General features: G+C 49.1%; 2 protein-coding genes across 5 annotated transcripts in view; both read left to right on the forward strand.

Moving 5' to 3' along the window:
* The window catches only part of Fam117a (family with sequence similarity 117 member A), a 71,798-nt gene extending 60,729 nt beyond the window's left edge, over window positions 1-11,069 (forward strand). For all 3 annotated transcript variants that reach the window (XM_031354308.1, XM_031354310.1, XM_031354307.1), the window contains 6 exons: window positions 1,372-1,467; window positions 4,459-4,569; window positions 5,004-5,138; window positions 6,717-6,921; window positions 7,806-7,956; window positions 9,806-11,069. In XM_031354308.1, the coding sequence (XP_031210168.1) occupies window positions 1,372-1,467; window positions 4,459-4,569; window positions 5,004-5,138; window positions 6,717-6,921; window positions 7,806-7,956; window positions 9,806-10,106 (999 nt within the window). In that variant the 3' untranslated portion in view covers window positions 10,107-11,069. The remainder of the gene's footprint in view (window positions 1-1,371; window positions 1,468-4,458; window positions 4,570-5,003; window positions 5,139-6,716; window positions 6,922-7,805; window positions 7,957-9,805) is intronic.
* A 2,559-nt stretch (window positions 11,070-13,628) lies between these two features.
* The window catches only part of Slc35b1 (solute carrier family 35 member B1), a 6,995-nt gene continuing 2,479 nt past the window's right edge, over window positions 13,629-18,144 (forward strand). Inside the window, exons 1-6 of one of the 2 annotated variants that reach the window (XM_031353205.1) lie at window positions 13,629-13,886; window positions 14,605-14,708; window positions 15,291-15,421; window positions 16,063-16,093; window positions 16,601-16,758; window positions 17,748-17,874. In XM_031353205.1, coding sequence (XP_031209065.1) covers window positions 13,675-13,886; window positions 14,605-14,708; window positions 15,291-15,421; window positions 16,063-16,093; window positions 16,601-16,758; window positions 17,748-17,874 — 763 coding nt within the window. In that variant the 5' untranslated portion in view covers window positions 13,629-13,674. The remainder of the gene's footprint in view (window positions 13,887-14,604; window positions 14,709-15,290; window positions 15,422-16,062; window positions 16,094-16,600; window positions 16,759-17,747; window positions 17,875-18,144) is intronic. The other variant, XM_031353206.1, reaches the window with a different exon arrangement.

Consider the following 18,144-nt stretch of genomic DNA (forward strand, 5'->3'; position numbering starts at 1 on the left):
GAGGGCTTTGGGGTACACGCCTGCATTCCTGGCTACACTTTTCATAAAGGAAGAATGATGGGAATGAACCTGAGGATGTGCTCCCTGGTGATGCCAGTTGTCTCACCCTGGCTGTAGTCCACAGCCTGGGAAAGGTCCTGCTCGTGGGCAGCTGCAGACAGGAAGGGCCAGAAGCTCTGTCTGCAGTGGCTTCTCCGCATGCAGCTGTCGCACCAGGCAGTCTGCTCTCACAGTCCTGGCTCAGACTTGCCCTGTGAGCTCGTCTTAGCAGCTGTTGGGTGGTGAGGAGTCTTGTTTTCCCCTGATCCTCCCCCTCTCTGTGTACAGCAGCCTCTGGGGGAGGTCAGCAGATCTCTTAGAGGAGCTGGTTCCCAGGCCCTGTGTTTTTGGCAGCTTGTGCACAGTAGTCAGAGAGGAGCTGGTCCCACTAGAGCACTCCCCTCGGCCGTTCCCTTGGAGTGGAAATAGGATGTTGGTGATGGGGAGGGATCTGGGCTTCTTGAGCTTCATACTTGGAGCCAGTAACCTCTTCTTTTAGTGGAGGCTCCTCCTCTTTTACTGCCTTCTCCACCGCCATCTTGGGTCCCCTGTCTTCAAGCAGCAGAGGGAAGGCAGTAAATGGAACGTTCTTCCCCACAAGGAACAAAGAAGGACCATGGGGAGGAGGTGTGAGCAGACCAAGAATCAGTGCTGGATTCAGAATTCTGGCTCCATTTTTCTGAAACTGTTTCCCTCCCGATGATGGAGGACATTGGTGTCCCTGACGCTCCCTCTGTGTGATGAAATAAGCTTGAGGCATGGCATTAAACAGTTGCCACCTGCTTCATCCTGAGCCACCCATGGAGATCTTTCTCCTGTTTCCTCTTTGGGATCCTGTCTGATCACTTGTTTCCCATGGGTTTCCAGGCACCCGGCTTTGCTGGGCTCCGCTTGTGGGGAGAGAATAAAGGTTACAGGGCTCTTTTGAAGCTGCCTGGAAGAGGGACATGGGAGTGTACCCCGGCTGACTATAACACAGGTTTGAAAGGGATAAGGAAGGGCTGATGTAGCTCAGTGGTAGAACGCTTGTCTAGCATTTGCAAGGCCCTGGATTCCATCCCCAGTACCAAACACACAATAAAAAAATAAAAGAGAGAGAGGTCAGCACTGTTGGGCCTTGGGGAAGGTTTCCTGGAGAGTAAAAATCGGAATGAGGCCACACACGTGATTTCTCTTGCTTGAAAGGATAAAGCAGGCTGGGTGCACCCATGAGGTTGATAACAGATGTGAGAAGGCTATGTAGAGGCCACCACCTCTATCCAGGAAACCGCCCAGCTGCTTCCTGCCTGCGGAGCTGCGGAGCTGCCTGTCTTATCATATGTCTTTCTACAGACACCCCTGTCCTGGCAAGAGCCAGAAGGTGAGCGGGCCAGCTTCTGCATGCACAAGCGATCAGCATCGTGGGGCAGCACAGACCACCGAAAAGAGGTAACTGCATTCTCCCTACAACCTCCATCTCCTGGCATTGTGTGACAGCTTTATCCCCAGGATAACTACACCTCCATCCTCTCTTCTTCCTGATAGCCTCCTTTTGAGGGAGCGGCTCTTCAACTGGCTCCCAGGCTTCCAGTGTCGTGGGTGTAGGGCCTCAGACCCTCTTGCTAGAGAAACTTCAGCCAGTGGCTACTGAGGAGTTCAACATGCAGGTTGGGAGAGTCGTTAGCTTAGTTCCTTTGAGGTTGGACTCTGGTAAGTGAGTCAGAGACTGAAGGAGGACAGGGAACAAGGCCCTGGCAATCAGGAGTCCCCTGCCTCATTTGCTAGCTACTTAACCATCCACTGAGTTTCCTTTTAAAAGAAGAGAAAAATAATCCTGGGTTCCTAATACTTTCTCTTGACCCTCCTCCCTCTGCCCCAGGCGGGCTGGAGGCATTGACGCGGAGGAGAGGAAAGCCACAGGCTGGAAATCCAGGGCTTCTAAACCAGCTCCTTCTGACATGTCCTGTGGCAGCTCCAAAGGAAAGGTCAACTTAGCAGGACTCATCCCTGACCCATTCACAGAGGGAAGTTGTTTCTGCCCTCCGTGGTGCTCAGAGCTCTGAGAAAACGCACAGCGACTGGACTGTAAGCTTCAAGCCAAGTGGAAATGTGAAGTGTTCTCAAAGCCTTGAATGGCAGAGTAAACAAATTCAGCACAGGAAGGGTGGAGAGTCATGGTCTTCACGGATTGATCCCCAGTGGCAAGTCTAAAAGCACATCTTTGGGCTGGGAGATGCAGCCCAGGGGTAGAGCCGTCCTTAGCATGGGTGAGGCCCTGGGTTCAGTCCCCAGCAGTGTAATTACAAACCATTTTCTAGGGGCTGGAGAGGTGGCTCAGAGGTTGAGAGTGCTCATTGCTGTTTCTGGGGTTCTGTACCTACCACCTACATGGTGTCACACAACCACCTGGAACTCCAGTACTGGGGGACTCACTGCCCTCTTTGACCTCCATGGATACCAGGCACACATGCATGTAGGCAAAACACTCATACACACTAAATACATCTAAAACAATAATTTAAAAAAGCAGTTTCTTAGCCAAGCAGTGGTGGCGCACACCTTTAGTCCTAGCACTTGGGAGGCAGAGGCAGACAGGTCTGTGGCCAGCCTGGTCTACGGAGTGAGTTCCAGGATAGCCAAGGCTACACAGAAAAACCCAGTCTTAAAAAACCAAAACCAATAAAACAAACAAACAAAAACAAATAAATAAAAAAATCTGTTTCTTCTCGACCGTTATCACAACTTTTGTGGCAGTGGGCAGCAAATATACTTTCTGAATTCCATTAGGCTTCTTCCCATTCACAAAGTTCTGCACCCTGCTCAGGGTGTGAAGGCCCAGAATACAAGTGTGATGAGAGTCATATTTCAAAAGTGTTTGTCTGCTTATTTGTTTGTTTTAGGGATTGTTGGTGAGGAACAGGGCAGGATATGGCTGTATAGTTTAGTCTGGCCTCAAACTAAGACTTCTGACTCAGCCTGAGTCTAGGATTACAGCAGGCTTGTTCCTCCACCACTACAGAGATGTCTGTGATACTCTACGCTGTTACAGGGCCTGTGCGTCTCTCTCTTTTCTTGGTATAATTTACTTGTAAACAAGGGGAAGGATTGGATGTCCGTACTCCCTGGTCTCAAGGTCTTTGGGATACTTGAGAAAATCATTTGAGAAATGAAAGGTTATTGACCCTCAGAAATGCCGCTTTCAGCCAGGTGTGGAAGAGAATGCCTAGAATTCCAGCTCTCAGGAGGTTAGGGCAGGAAGGCTGTTGTGTTCAAGGCAGCCTGTGCGACACAGAAGGAGACCTTGTCTCAAGATAAGAAAAAAGAAAAAAAAACAGCCAAGTTAGAGAGATGGCTCAGCAGTTAAGATTATTCGTTGTCCTTGGAAAGAACTGGAGTTCCCAGCACCTAGTCAGACAGCTCACAGCCACCTATATGTAACTCCAGCTCCAGGGGACCCGGTGCCTTGGTCTCTTGCTCACCTGCACACATCTGCACACACACAGACCCACACACATGCACACAATTAAAAATAAGATTTGAAAAAAATTTTATAAAATTTTTAGATTTATTTTAGATGTGTGACTGTTTTGCCTACGTGTGTGTCTATTCCTGTATGCATGATTAGCACTCACAGAGTTCAGAAGAGAGCATTAGATCCCCTGGAATCTGAGTTACACATGATTGTAAGCTACCGTGTGGGTGCTGAGACTCGGACTCAGGTTCATAGCAAGAGCTCTTAATCACTAAGCCGCCTCTCCAGCCTCCTGAGTGGAAGGGTGTCCCTTTCAATCCATAACCGTGATGTTGTATGCTTTCTGTCTGGAGTCTGACTCATCCAAAGCAACAGCTCTCACCTTCCTAACACTGCGACCCTTTGATACAGTTCCTCATGTTGTGGTGACCCCAACTATAAAATTATTTTTGTTGCTACTTCATAACTGTAATTTTGCTACTGTTAGGAATCATAATGTGGGGGCTGGTGAGATGGTTCAGCGGGTAAGAGCACCAACTGCTCTTCCGAAGGTCGTGAGTTCAAATCCCAGCAACCACATGGTGGCTCACACCACCCACCCATAATGAAATCTGATGCCCTCTTCTGGTGTATCTGAAGACAGCTACAGTGTACTCATTTATAATAATAATAAATAAATCTTAAAAAAAAAAAAGGAATCATAATGTAACTGTCTGATATGTTACCCCCAAAGAGGTCGTGACCCACAGGTTGAGAACCGCTGGTCTCTAGGGGATGAATAACAGTTTTAAAAATCAAGTCTAGCAGCAGGGTATCTAGCTTACTTGAACCTCTTGACTGTCGTGGGTTAGCACCATTGATGTCCATGTCCCTTTCAGGCATCTTCATGGACAGGGGCCTCACCCAGGGAAGGAATCACTATACTTTGGTTTTGCCTCACTGTCCTTCCCTTCCATCTCTTCTGCTAGATCACCAAGTTGAAGCAACAGCTGCAGAGGACAAAGCTGAGCCGCAGTGGGAAGGAGAAGGAGCGGAGCTCCCCTGTCCAAGGGGACCATGCTGTCCTGGGAGCAGTGAGGGTATGCTGTCTCCCCTGACCACCAGTCCCCTCTGTCTTCCTTCACAGCAGGCTTCTGTGGTGTATAGAGTTCTGCCCGGCTGTGCAGCACTGGATGCTTGTCAGGAGAAGTTTTAGTCCAAAGTTGGGCTCCACTGAGTGGCCTTGGGAAATCCTCACTGTTCTTAGCGTCTTTCTCCTCTGTTTCAATAAAGGCAGAGATACTAGCAGCATCTTCCAGGTGTCTCAAAGCTCCAGCTCCTGGAGAAATCCCCTCTGGGTCGGCTTGTTGGCCATCTGTAGTAGGCAATATCCAGTTCATCCTTTTTTTTCCCAACTTGGAAAAAAGGTGAAGAAAAAAGCTTTGTGGACATGATCATTCCCTCCAGTCATAGCTGGTAACAGTCTGGGGCTAAGTGGGGACATCATCTGATTGCTTGATTTGCCTCTCCTTAGGCATCCCTTCCCAGCCTCCCCCCAGGATCCCCTGTCCTGCGACTCAGCCCTTGTCTGCACAGAAGCCTAGAAGGGCTCAACCAGGAGCTGGAAGAGGTGTTTGTGAAGGAGCAGGGGGAAGAGGAGCTGCTGAGGGTGAGTGGCGGCTGCCCCGACGGTACTGACCGGCTGCTCCTACACGAGGACAGACGGCAGTGCCACTCTTTGGGGACCCTCAGGCTGTAGCTCTGGAAGCAACAACATGTAAACATCACCTTCCAGAAGTAGACAAGTAGACAAATTTGTCTCAGGTGGTAGGTGGGTATCACTACCTTGTGATAGGAACAGGCATGTTAATTCTTTGTCTTTGCTGTGACAAACACCCAACAAAAGTAGTAGCTCAAGGAAGCAATCATATTCTGGCTCCCAGTTGCAGGGTGTGACCCGTCATGGTGGGCAGTCATGGTGACGAGGGGGAGGCAGAAGGTCGCATGGCATCTATGGCCATGCAGCAGAAGGCAATGAATGCTTGGGCTCAGTTTGACTTTTACTTTTTATACGGTCTGGGACCCCTACCTGGGAATGGTGCCATGTCCATTTATGGTGGCTCTTCCCACCTCAGTTAACCTAATTCAGGGAGTGCTTCACAAACATGCTCAGAGATCGTTTCTGCTGAGACTTTAATATCCATAAAGTTAGATTAGCCGTCACAAATGAGCACAGAAAGGGCCTCTGCTAGGAGGAAACCATCAGCTGACTGGCCACCCTTACCCACACATGTCTCAGCTCATACTACCTTCTTTCAGTCACTACTTTCCTCCCTCTGTCTCTACTACTGACAGGCACCCATCAGTCCTTCATGCACAGTTGCCACATGCAGCCTTCCTCCTGCCCTCTCCTAGGCAGAATTACCAGCTATCTCCTTTGCCATCTCGGGTGCAGTTTTATATTGACACAGTTCAGTTAGGGAATGGCAGTCGAGCTGTATGAACGTAATTCTGATGGGCACAAGCCTCGATTGTTATTTACCTACTGGTTAGTTTTTATTTGTTTGGTTTTTTTTATTTGTTTGTTTTGAGACAGGGTTTCACTATTTAGCTCTGGCTGTCCTGGAACACCATATGAGGACTAGTCTGATCTTGGCAGGAAGGTCTCTGTGAGTTCAAGAGCACAGAGATCAACTCACAGAGATCTGGGTGCTAGGATTAAAGGCATGTGCTACCACAGCTGGCTTATGGCTGATTTTTAAATGGATATATGTGCAATTCTTATGTCCCTGAACACATGCATACAACTAGTTCACTGGGGGTCCAAATACCATCAACTGTTTAAAAAGGAGGGTGCAAGGTATTTAATGTCTGACAACCGGCTGCACGTTTGTCCTGCAGTGGCTTATAGCTTGTGTGATGTTCTGGTACCTTGCCCCTATTATGTCACCTTGTGTATCAGTCACCTTTGTGTCCAAGAGCCCTGTACACAGCAGGGCACTGATCATATCACATAAATGAACATGATTGTAGATGGGATTAACAAGTCTCAAGGACAAAAGAACAAAAGCTCTCTGGGAGAAACAGTTTTTCCTAGACTGTAGGTCACCAGGAAAGGAACAGCTCCTAGAAGTGACATTCCTCTGTGTCCTCGAGGCTAAGAGAAAAGGTGCAGGGAGACCCCTGAGTGTCTGCAATGTCACAGGCCTGGAAAGGCCCTGGACTGAGTCTTTTCCTTCCTCATCAGATACTTGAGGTCCCTGATGGGCACCGTGCCCCAGCTCCTCCACAGAATAGCAGCTGTGACCATCCCCTCCTCCTGGAGCCAGGCAACCTGACCAGCTCTCCTTCCATGCCACTGGCATCCCCCCAGCCTCCTGGCCTGGCCAGCCACCAGAGTGAGGAGCACCAGGGTGCTGCCGAGGAACTGGCATCCATCCACAGTAACAAAGGTAACAAATGGAACCAGAGCACCAGAGCTGGCTCCGGGCTGTGCATGGCAGGGCTCCACTGACCTTAGCTGTGAGCATTCCAGGTCTAGCATTACGAACCAACCAACATCTGTGTGAGTCGTCATTCTACACACTATGCCTGTGACGGTCCTTACAGTACTCTGACTCCAAGTTCATATTATAAAGTCTCTTACCCAAAAGAGCAGCCTTCCCCATCCCTGTTATTTGGCTGAGGTTCAGGCTGCCAAGGTAGAAAGCTAGCCCATCTCTGTTCAAGGGTCCCCTTGACTTAAACAGGGAGACCTTCAAGGCAGTTATAATTAGATAAGAGAATGTAGTCTCTTATTCAGGGTTCTGCATGTTTGACCAGACTGATTCCACAAATTTCTGGTTCTAAATCCCTAGTTTCTGCAGCCTAGGCAAAGTGCAGCAACAGGATGTGAAGTGAGAGAAATGTCATCCTCTGAGTGGGGCAGAGTCAAGGTTGCTTCTTGGAGTTAACACAGGAGTTCTCTCTGCAAGGAGGGGCTAGCTTTCCAAAATACAGATGGATGAAGCCATAGTGTTCCTCGGGCAAGCGCTGGCCCCAGGAGAAGGCAGAGGACAGCAGGTATTTCCTTTAGGTCAGAGATGCAGGCATTCTCGTGGCTCCTGGGAATACAGGATTAAAAGGAGTCTTCTCTATCATTTGGACAAATTTTGTCCCCTTTGGTGGCCTACTGGGATAGGACCTTAGCCTTGCACTGCTTAACAAGGGCTTGGCTACAGCCCCCATCTCAGCCCAAATAGCAGAGCCACATGGCCCCTTTGTACAGAAGGCTCCGGGCTAGGGAAAGCAGAGGTTTTCCTTTGTCTCCACTGACTCAGCCCCGCTCTCTCTGTAGCCTCCTCTCCAGGCCGCCCAGCCTTCCTAGAAGATGGCAGTCCATCTCCAGTCCTTGCCTTTGCTGCTTCCCCTCGGCCCAACCACAGCTACGTCTTCAAACGGGAGCCCCCAGAAGGCTGTGAGAGAGTGCGTGTGTTTGAGGAGGCCACGTGAGTACATCCTATGGATGAGGGAGGCATTGGAAGGAGGGACAGTGTGGAAGGGGAGCCCCTGTTGTCCCACTGGTCAGGTCCTTCTTCAGTCTCCAGTCTCTCCAGTCCAGAGGTTGTCAACATCAGACGATCTGTCTCACAGATTTTCCATGATCAAACTTGTTGACATTACCTACTCGGAGCACTTAAATCTTTGCTTATCATTATCTCCATAGAAACCTCCTTTCTGCCCACATGCCAGCCACAAGCGCAGCGGGAGCTGGAAGGGAAAGAGATCTGAAACCTAAGCCTTTTGTTCCTTCTATTTTTTTTTTTAACCATCCCTAGGGAAAATATGAGGACTTGCTAGACCATAATCAGAGAAGGGGAGGGAGAGGGGAAGGGAGGGGGAGAGAGAGAAAGAGAGGGAGAGGGAGACGGAGAGAGGGAGAGAGAGAGAGAGAGGGAGAGGGAGAGGGAGAGGGAGAGAACAGAGACACAGAGAGAATAGAGACAGAGAGACAGACAGAGAATGAATATGAATGAGCATGAACAAGAATGAACATACCAGTATTTCTTTACCCCCTGGCTGTTCAGTTCCAGTGTTGTAAACTTCCAGGGAGATGTTTCTAATTCTTACAAGAAAGAACTTTGGAATATTCTCAAATCATATTGGATGGTTCGGAAGCCAAACACTGATCTCTTTACCATTTGTGTGGGTTTGACCATGGCCTTTCCTGAGGCCACCCCAGGCCCCTTTGCAGGCCTGAGAGAGCTTGCTCTATTTTGTCCTGCAGCTTTATATTCATTTGGGCAGATTCACACTGGAAGTTGTGGTTTTGATAGCAGTCAGGAAGTTTAGTCATGGTGTGGGAGTAAAGATTTGGCTAGGTGTGGGTTTTGGGCATTGAGGACACCGTTTGTATCCCAGCTGAAGGAGAGGACAACTCATGGGGGTAGGTGTTCTGGAAAAAAAAAAAAAACTGTCAGGAGGTCTTCATTACTGTTCCCACTGCTGCTCGGTGTTCTGACTTCTGGTCTTTTGAGACACTGTGGAGGACAGAGGTTTTGTACTGCAGCTTATGCAAGCTGGGCTCTTCTAACTTCCCTGCCTCCCCCATAGAGGCAGGTGGGAGTGAGGCTGTGACTGGTCCTCATTCTGTCACAGACTCATGAAACTAGAGCAGCCTCCCAGTCATCTCTGCTAACTTCCCACTATGCGTTAGACCTTCAAGGAAGGGGGTGTTGATCTGGGCTTTCTTCCTGTCAGCAACTTTCCTACTGGGAAGTTCCTTATGTGTATACATTTCTATATTGGGGAGTAGAACCCAGGGCCTTACACATTCACCCCCTAGCCCAAGAGACATTTTTGGTTGTCATAACTAGGGAGAAAGGGACATGATCCTGCTGATATCTAGTTGGTACAGTCTAGGGATGCTGTTAAATGTCCTATGACTCGTAGGGAAGTGTTCTATCTCTACCCTGATCCCTGCAACAGGGAATCATTCAACCTTAGATGCAAATAGGGCTAAGGCTGAGAACCTTGCTTCAGGCAAAACCCACCACAGCAGCAATGAGACCCTAGGGCCCTCAAAGGCGGCAGAGCTTTCCAGGTTTGACCAGGTTACTGTCCTCCCTGAGCAGGGACCCAGCTCCCCAGGCACCCTGCTGAAGCACCCAGTCGCCCTTCCAGCTCCCCAGGGACCCTGCTGAGGCACCCAGTCGCCCTTCCAGCTCCCCAGGGACCCTGCTGAGGCACCCAGTCGCCCTTCCAGCTCCCCAGGGACCCTGCCAAGGCAGTTGCCCTCGTTTCACTGGCTATTTTTCTTGTACTTATTATGTGTCTGTGTCTCTCTCCATCCCTCAGGTCCCCAGGTCCTGACTTGGCCTTCTTGACTTCCTGTCCTGATAAGAACAAAGTCCATTTCAACCCGACTGGCTCTGCCTTCTGCCCTGTCAGCTTGATCAAGCCCCTCTTCCCCAGTATGGGCTTCATCTTCCGTAACTGCCCCTCCAGCCCTGGCTCTCCTCTTCCCCCTGCCAGCCCCAGGGCACCACCTCGGAAGGATCCAGAAGCTTCCAAGGCCTCCTCACTGCCATTTGAGCCATGGCAGCGCACCCCACCATCAGAAGAGTCCGTGCTTTTCCAGAGCTCCTTGGTAGTCTGAGTCCCCCAGACCCCTACCACACTTTACCATGGAGACTAGTGCCTTGGCGGCAAGCTCTTTGTTAGCTTCCTAAGCTGGGGATGGAGGAGCCCTTCCCTCTTGGCCTTTGAGCACTTTCATTTATTGTGTCAAAGCCCCAGGTCCTTTGGTGGACATCAACCCTCCAAAAGGGAGGAGCCTTACCTCCTCCCCTAGCAGCAGGCAGCTCACATCTTACACTTGTGTACCTGTGGTTTCCCTCACCCGCTAGAAGATCTTGAATCTTCTAGCCCAGGGTGTGAGTCCAAATGACTTCTAAGAGGCTCATGTCATGGAACAAGTTAGCTGTGGCTGAGAGAGAGGAGACGCCACAGCCTTCCTGACAGCTCCACTTCTAGAGACACAGAAAGGCAGACCAGATGCCTCCCTCCTAGAGGAGCTGACCAGAGTGGTCCTCGGGGCCAGAACACTTGACCAATCAGCTGTTGGTAGGGGACCAGAAGATTTCCCAAGCGGCATTTTCATCTCAATTTTACCCTGACTAAAGATTGTCTTAAGCAGCGTCCCAGCCCAAAATGAATAATGGGAAGAGGGATCTGGCATTCCTCCAGGGGGCATGTAGCAGCCCCATAAATACCCTCCACCTGCCCCAGGGGGCGTGTAGCAACCCCATACATACCCTCCACCTGCCCCAGGGGGCGTGTAGCAGCTCCATACCCTCTACCCACCCCAGGGTTGGGTTAAATTAGAAAAATGCCTATTTTTCTTGTATCGATGTAGAAACTCTATTTTCTCCCAAAGACACTATTTTTGCAGCTATTTGAAGTTTGTATATTTTCCGTACTGCAGAGCTTACACGAAATTGAAGAATGTTAATGTTCAAGGTTTCTTATCTTGTGTTTAGAGGTTATTGTGGTTTTTGTTTGTTTGTTTGTTTTTTGCAGATCTTGATTTTAATAGACCAAATAAATAAGTATTCCAGCAGTTTGGGTTTTCTGAATACCTGGGGTGGGAGGAGTGAAATAGAAGGGAAGGTATTGCCTCCACCACTGTAGCCTATCTTCAAGAGAAGGAACCTCCATTTAACATACAGTGGTCTGGTTGCTGTCTGGATGGGCTCTGCTAGAGACTCTTCACAAAGACATACTAACAGTAGACTCATGAAGTCTTGTCTAGAATGGAGAACATGATGTGTCCTGCACTTGGACATGGAAGTCACTAGGGAAGGGGCCCATCCTAACAAGAGTCCCCAAAGGCCCTCAAGGGACAGTGGGCTTGAGAAAGAACATGAATACAACTGCAGGGAGACAGTCCGGCATTGCAGGTACCCTTATACTTGCAGGGATGCGAGACCAGGGAATGGCTTGCAGCTGGGACAGCATTAAGACTGTAGCTACCATGCTTATCTATGTTTCAGTGAGTACCCAAGGCAAGAGTGTGCAGCCCTGGAGGGGACACAGAAACCATCCTTGTCCTTTCATAGCCTAGACGTTTGAAGAAAGTGGGAATCGCCATCCCAATATCCTGTTAGTGCATGGAATTTATTAAGCATTTCAGCAAAAGACATTTCCATTCTACTGGGTGGAATCCAGTGGTACGATTGTATCTGTCTCAGAAGACTTCAGGAACCCCCCCCCCCCCCCCGCCAGGCTCTCCTGAGTACTATCCAGCAACAAACCAAATTAGAGGATTTAAGAGAATGTCATTGAAAATATGACAGCCATTGGGTGAGAGAAGAACAACTCTGTGAGTGAAGGAATGTCCAAACAGCTTTTTTTCAAAAAAAGTCCAAGTCAGGGAGTAAGGATTGGCACCCTAACCAAAGAGCTCCTCTTCTGGTTATCAGCATTGATCTCACCTGGGGAAACTCAGCCGGGTGGTGGTGATAACAGCATGCATCTTTAATTCCAGCACTTGGGAGGCAGAGGCAGGTGGATCTCTGAATTCAAGGCCAGCCTGCTCTACAGAGAGTTCCAGGACAGACAGTGAAACCCTGTCTTGGAAAATAAAAATAAAAATAAAAGAACATACGGGGAAACTCAACCCAGGTCAAGTGAATTGTTTGAAGTCCCAGTTGGTAAATAAAGGCAGAAATGGAATCCAAACTCACCCAGTTAGTGTTTGATTCCCTGGAAGTGTCTGCTGATTCACTAGAGTAAACCAAAGGCCAAGAAAGTAAATGTATAGTGTCTCCCAAAAAGGAGACACTAGGCAAGGCACAGATCCTATTTTCTCTTAGTCTTCCTAAGCCCTGAAAGATGCCTGGCTTGTCCCCAGAGCCTTAGTGAGTCAGGTCCCCAGTGATGGGTGTGGTGCTGCCTGCTTTTCCTTCCTTTGCCTGAGGCTGTGCCAAAGCAGCAAGCCTGCTAGAAGAGAAAAGCAACCCCAAAACCCACAACTGCCTGAAAATTGGGACTGTTATTAGGTAGAGGACTTGGTGACCTGGTGTTAGTCTTGCTTTGGCAATTCTAGCAAAGCAGGTGGAGACCCAACTGTTGAATCAGGTAGAAGTCCATGGATGAAACTGATAATAGGAAAGAGGCGTGTTTAGGGGGAGGGGTTGCTTCATTGGAGAGTTGGAAGGTCTTGAAGAAAATTTACTTAAGTACTCGAAAGGGAAGTGGAGAAAAGAGGATTGTGAGTTCAACGTTATTCTCCTACATAGCAGATTTGCAGACAGCCCTGAGCTACAAGAGATCATGTCTTTTGTTGTTTTGTAAAGGCATTTCAATAAACTTGAATTTTTCACCTCAAAGAGGTGAGGAAATAAGATTAGAGTTGAGAAAATGCGATGACTAATAATACTCCAAATTTTCACAGCACACTTTACAGTTTATAAAACACTTTGGTAAACCTTAGCTCATTTAATCCTCAGAACATTCAATGAGTGGCTATACAATGGGTGGTTATTACTAATTACCCTTCGTTTACAGAGTGAGAAAACTGTAGCTTGGGATTTAAGCAACACGTGCTGTGCTGCCCCTAAATGACAAGAGCCCTGATCTATCACGGAGCCTGCCATGAAAACTTAGTGAAGTGCCCAAAGAAGAGGACCTGTACTTTTCAGCCAGGTCTTGAACACAGAGTAGACAGGGTTGGAGTCGCTAACGCTGGGCAGCGACTAGAGGGCGCTACAGCTCTATGAAGCATTCTTGGCGTTAGGACCCAGCCGAAACCTGACAGCCAATTGGAAAAAAAACAAAAAACAAAACTACTTTGATTTATTCTCCTGGCCTCACCGCCTCTTTCTCCGCCCATCTGTCTATTTTCGCTCCGCGTAGCCAATTGATAACATCCACATACTTATACGTCATCACTATACGCCGCGTAGTGTCTTAGGCCTCCCTGCCGAGCTCCGGGTTGTAGATGTCCTCGGCTTTGCCTGATCGGAAAACCTAAAAGATGAGACAATAACCTCGATATGGCTGGCTTTCTTGGCCACCAGGAATGGAGCCAAGGTCTTAAAGCCTGCCTTCTTTCCTAGAACGCTTCTGCCGGGGCGGGAGGCATTTCCCTCTCGGAAGCTCTGAGCTGGCATATCTGGAGGTAGCTACTTTGGCCTACGAGCCGGCGGTCGCACGCAGCTCCTATGAGGTCCCTGCCGCCGGCCGGCGATGTCCGCCTGGAGCTTTCGCCTTCGCCGCCGGTACCGCTACCTGCCCTGAACGGATCTTCGGCCGACTCGTCCGTGCGTCTCATGGCCGCTAGCAGATCCCTGGTGCCTGATCGGCTGCGCCTGCCGCTCTGCTTCTTGGGTGTCTTTGTCTGCTATTTCTACTATGGGATCCTGCAGGAGAAGATGTGAGCAGACCTTTGAGGGGGCAGGACTGCTAACATCCCCCAGCCAGGGCCGGGATCCAGTCCCCACGGTCCCATTTTACGGTCTAGTCCTCAGGCTTCCTGTGTCTGGTACAGGTTTTTCTCTTCTCCGGCCCAGCCCTCTGACCTTTTTTTGCACCCTGCTATTATGCATTGCCAGCTGAGCATCCTTGTAATTCTAAAATTCCAGGGCTGGCCTCAGGAGTTTTGGAACGCGATTCTTTTTCTTCCTTTAGATATTTTTACTTTTGTTGATTCCAAGAGCGTTCCGTGACTTGAGCAGGCCTGTCTGTCTATCTGTCTATCTGTCTCTCTCTCTTTTCTTTTTCTTTTTCTTTTTCTTTTTCTTTTTCTAGCTCTGGGGTGTTTGCAGACCGCTAATCTTATTGCTCTCGGTCTTTCTTTATTTTTCTACTGGGGATACTTTTGTTCCGATGTCTGACTTTCCTTGTTGCCCCTACCAGTGTCCTTTACGAATATTCTTTCCCTAGGCTATGATATCAGTAGGCTGGCATCTAGTTTTTAGGCTTAAATCAAATCGGCTCCTTTGGGTAAATAAGCTCAGTAATCCTTACTAACTCTAACTACATCCACCAAAGCATGATACTTCCAAAGCTCTCAGTGGATCTGAACATACTTGATGACACCGAGTAACACATACTAATTTCTCTCCTTGATTTTTTAATGTTTTTTATCTTAGCACAAGAGGAAAGTATGGAGAAGGACCCAAACAGGAGACATTCACCTTTGCCTTAACCTTGGTTTTCATCCAGTGTGTGATCAATGCTATGTTTGCCAAGATCTGTGAGTACCTCATAGTAATTTGTTGGGCTCACTCTCCTTTCTCCCATATTCTGGGCATAGATGTGGATTCATCTTTAAAAAATCAAAGTTTTCCCTATCTCCATACCCTTGAGCATTTAAACAGCTGCTCTGCAGTCTGTAAAACCAATGGCTGTGAAATGAGATTAAAATATTAAGCTTCTAAATTATACCAACTTTTGAGTTAGAAATGACTGGGCCTTCTATATTCCAAATCCCCATTGAAAATACTTAGAACATTTCCCCCTTTATCCCTTTGACTTTGCTTTGTGAGTCAACTTCAAACATGTCTTTGTTCCTATCAGTAGAGTTAAGCCTTCCTTTCTTGAACTCAATGAATTCCTACCTCCACTCTGCATGTGGTTGTGTTAGGCTTAAGGGGAACTGGGGCGATGAATAATTTTCAGAGACTTCCCAGCTTAAGAGGATAGAAATAGCGTTCTTACTTGACAGACAAGTTCCTTTCCTATGGCCTCAACTTTTTGCTTAGTGGTCCATCCTGCCCCACCGGGTTTCTCTTGTATGTTTTGTTTGTTTTTGTTTTATTTTTTTGTCTTCTCCCAGTGATCCAGTTTTTTGACACTGCCAGGGTGGATCGCACTCGGACCTGGCTCTATGCTGCCTGCTCTGTCTCCTATGTGGGTGCCATGGTCTCCAGCAACTCAGCCCTGCAGTTTGTCAACTATCCAACTCAGGTGAAACCTCAGGGTGAGATGAGAGCTGGCTCAGAAATTGTGTGGACAGGACTAAGGGGATCTTCCCTCATCTTCCCCTCAGGTCTGTGATGTAAATAAAAGGAAACAATCGTAGCAGGCTAGGGATTGAGCTCACTTGGTAAAGCTGGCTTAGCACGCGTTGCGTGAAGGCCTGGGTGCATCCCCAACACTGCATGAGCGAGGCATGGTGTCACATGCCTGCGGTCCTTGCACTTGGGAGGTAGAAGCAGGAGGTTCAGAATCAGAGATTCAAGATCCCGGTCAGCTATAGCAGAGTATCCAGTTTAAAACCAGCCTGGGCTCCTTGAAACTATGTTCAAAACAAAACTTGAAATTATATTCAAAACAAAACGAACTTTGAAACTATGTTTAAAATTAAAAAAAAAAAAAAAACAAAGGAAAGAAGGAAGAAACATTCAAATCAGTGTATGCTTGAGAGAGACTGTGGAGTTTAGGACATAGAGCTGGGGTACAGGTTCGGGCTTGGCCATGACAGGGCTGCCTCCTGAGGCCAAGCTGTCGGGTTCAGGTCCAACGCTATCGTCTCTTAATGAAGCGGCTGACACACTTCTCTGGTACAGCACAGATGCTCAGAAGTTGTCTGCTCACTTTTGTTTCAGGTTCTCGGTAAATCCTGCAAGCCCATCCCAGGTAAGCAGGGACAGCGAACTCCGCTTTCCTCTCTCTCCCCGAGTGACTCTGGGTGTCATCATTCCACTGTAGGTCTCTCTAGAGTCTTTCCTGTCAACCGGTGTTGCTTCCTGTGGTGTGCACAGGCCAAGAGGGAGTGAGAGGCTGGCCTTGCCTACCTTGTGTCTGCAGTTATTGTAGTGCCCCTGCCCCCCAGGTTTACATTGTCACCACACACCCAGAATCCCATTCAGGCTAGCGACCTCTTCCTTTTAGTATCTTCCCCTCCTTTTTCGCCACCCTTCCTGGACCTTTGACTTTTGTCCCCTCCCTCCCCCACCTATCAATTACTCAAGCCCTGTTACTCAGTCCTCTTTATCTAGGTGCTAGCCAGACACCCCTCCCACCTCACCCTCTGTAGGGCTGCTTTCTCACACATTTCTCCCTCAGTCTTGACATGGCTCTCAGGAGGGTGGTGGGGTCACTGACACCAGTGTCACTGCCTTTCGTTTGTTTGTCTTTCTGTAGTTATGCTCCTTGGAGTGACTCTCTTGAAGAAGAAGTACCCACTGGCCAAGTACCTGTGTGTGTTGCTCATTGTGGCTGGCGTGGCTCTTTTCATGTATAAGCCCAAGAAAGTGGTTGGGATAGAGGAGCACACTGTCGGCTTTGGAGAGCTCCTTCTGGTATGCAGTCCTCTTGTGAGGGCAGCCTTTTCCAGCAGATTCCACCAAGGACAGTCCCCACAAGGCAGGCAGAGCCAAGGGAGGGCGTGTTGCCCCTTGACTCTTGTTGCTGATCTCTGCTGCCAGGTCCCTGGCTCTTCTGTGGCCACAAGAAGCCTAAAATATTTAGCCATGGCTAAGGACGTGCTCCCGGAGAAGAGTGCTCTGAGGTCTGTGCCTAGCTCGCTGTGTGAGTGCGGAGATACCCGAGAGCAGAGCAGAAAAGAGTGGAGTGTGCGTCCCTGGGTTTCCAGGCAACACAGAAGCCAGACTTGAATGAACGGGAGCTGTGGTTTAGTGTCAGGCCCTGTCCCAAGTGCTTCCCATCATCGCTGATTAACTCTTGTGACAGTCTCCTCAGACAGGTAGTGTTGTCTCCATTTTATAGGTGAAGAAACTGAGGAGAAGCTCACTCACTTGACCACTGTCACACACAAGTGAGTGGCAGTCAAGATCAGGCCAGGCAGTCTGATCACAGAACCTAGACTCTGGAGCATAGTTCGCCCCGTCCTCCACTCCCCAACCCCCTTTTGAGACAGGGTTTCTCTGTGTAGTCCTGGCTATCCTGGAACATGCTTCCTCAAATTTTAGCCATCTGCCTGCCTCTGCTTCCCGAGTGCTGGGATCAAAGGCGTGCGCCACCACTGCCCGGCTGGAACCAAGTCCCTACTGAGCCGGAAAGCCAGCCTGCAGGACGAAGCAGCTGTTGCCCACCTCTCTGGTTCAGTTCCTATGCACCAGCTTGTAGGCTTTGACACAGAACTGGTGGGCTTCCTACTCTACTCTGATTACAGCCCCATTTCAATCAGTCTAGTGCTTGCCAGGAAAAAGGCTGGCATGGTCTCTACCCCCTTCACCTGACCATAGGCAGCTGTAATTCTGCGGACTCTGTCCTGGGCTGTGGAGGCACCCTGCTGGCCAGCTCACTGCCGGCCTCTCTCCTTCCCCAGCTCATGTCTCTGACCCTGGATGGACTGACAGGTGTTTCTCAGGACCATATGCGGGCTCATTATCAAACAGGTTCCAACCACATGATGTTGAACATCAACCTTTGGTCCACGTTCTTGCTCGGTGCGGGTAAGGAGCCATTCTGCTGTTCTGTGCACAGATCACCAGAGGGCAGACTCCTCTCACCCAGTTATCCCTAGCTTGGCTTCCAGTTGCTAACTTCGTGCAGGCCAAGGGTCCGACATAATTCCAACATGTCCTACTGCCCAAAGCCTGAGAGACCTTCCTGGAAAGACCAGTGCTGGCAGTATCTCTCCTCTCCCTGTTACTAACACTGTAGGGTAGACATGTTCCAGACCAGTGCTGGCAGTATCTCTCCTCTCCCTGTTACTGACACTG

This window comes from Mastomys coucha, unplaced genomic scaffold (assembly GCF_008632895.1).
Source record: "Mastomys coucha isolate ucsf_1 unplaced genomic scaffold, UCSF_Mcou_1 pScaffold5, whole genome shotgun sequence".
Classification (NCBI taxonomy): Eukaryota; Metazoa; Chordata; class Mammalia; order Rodentia; family Muridae; genus Mastomys; species Mastomys coucha.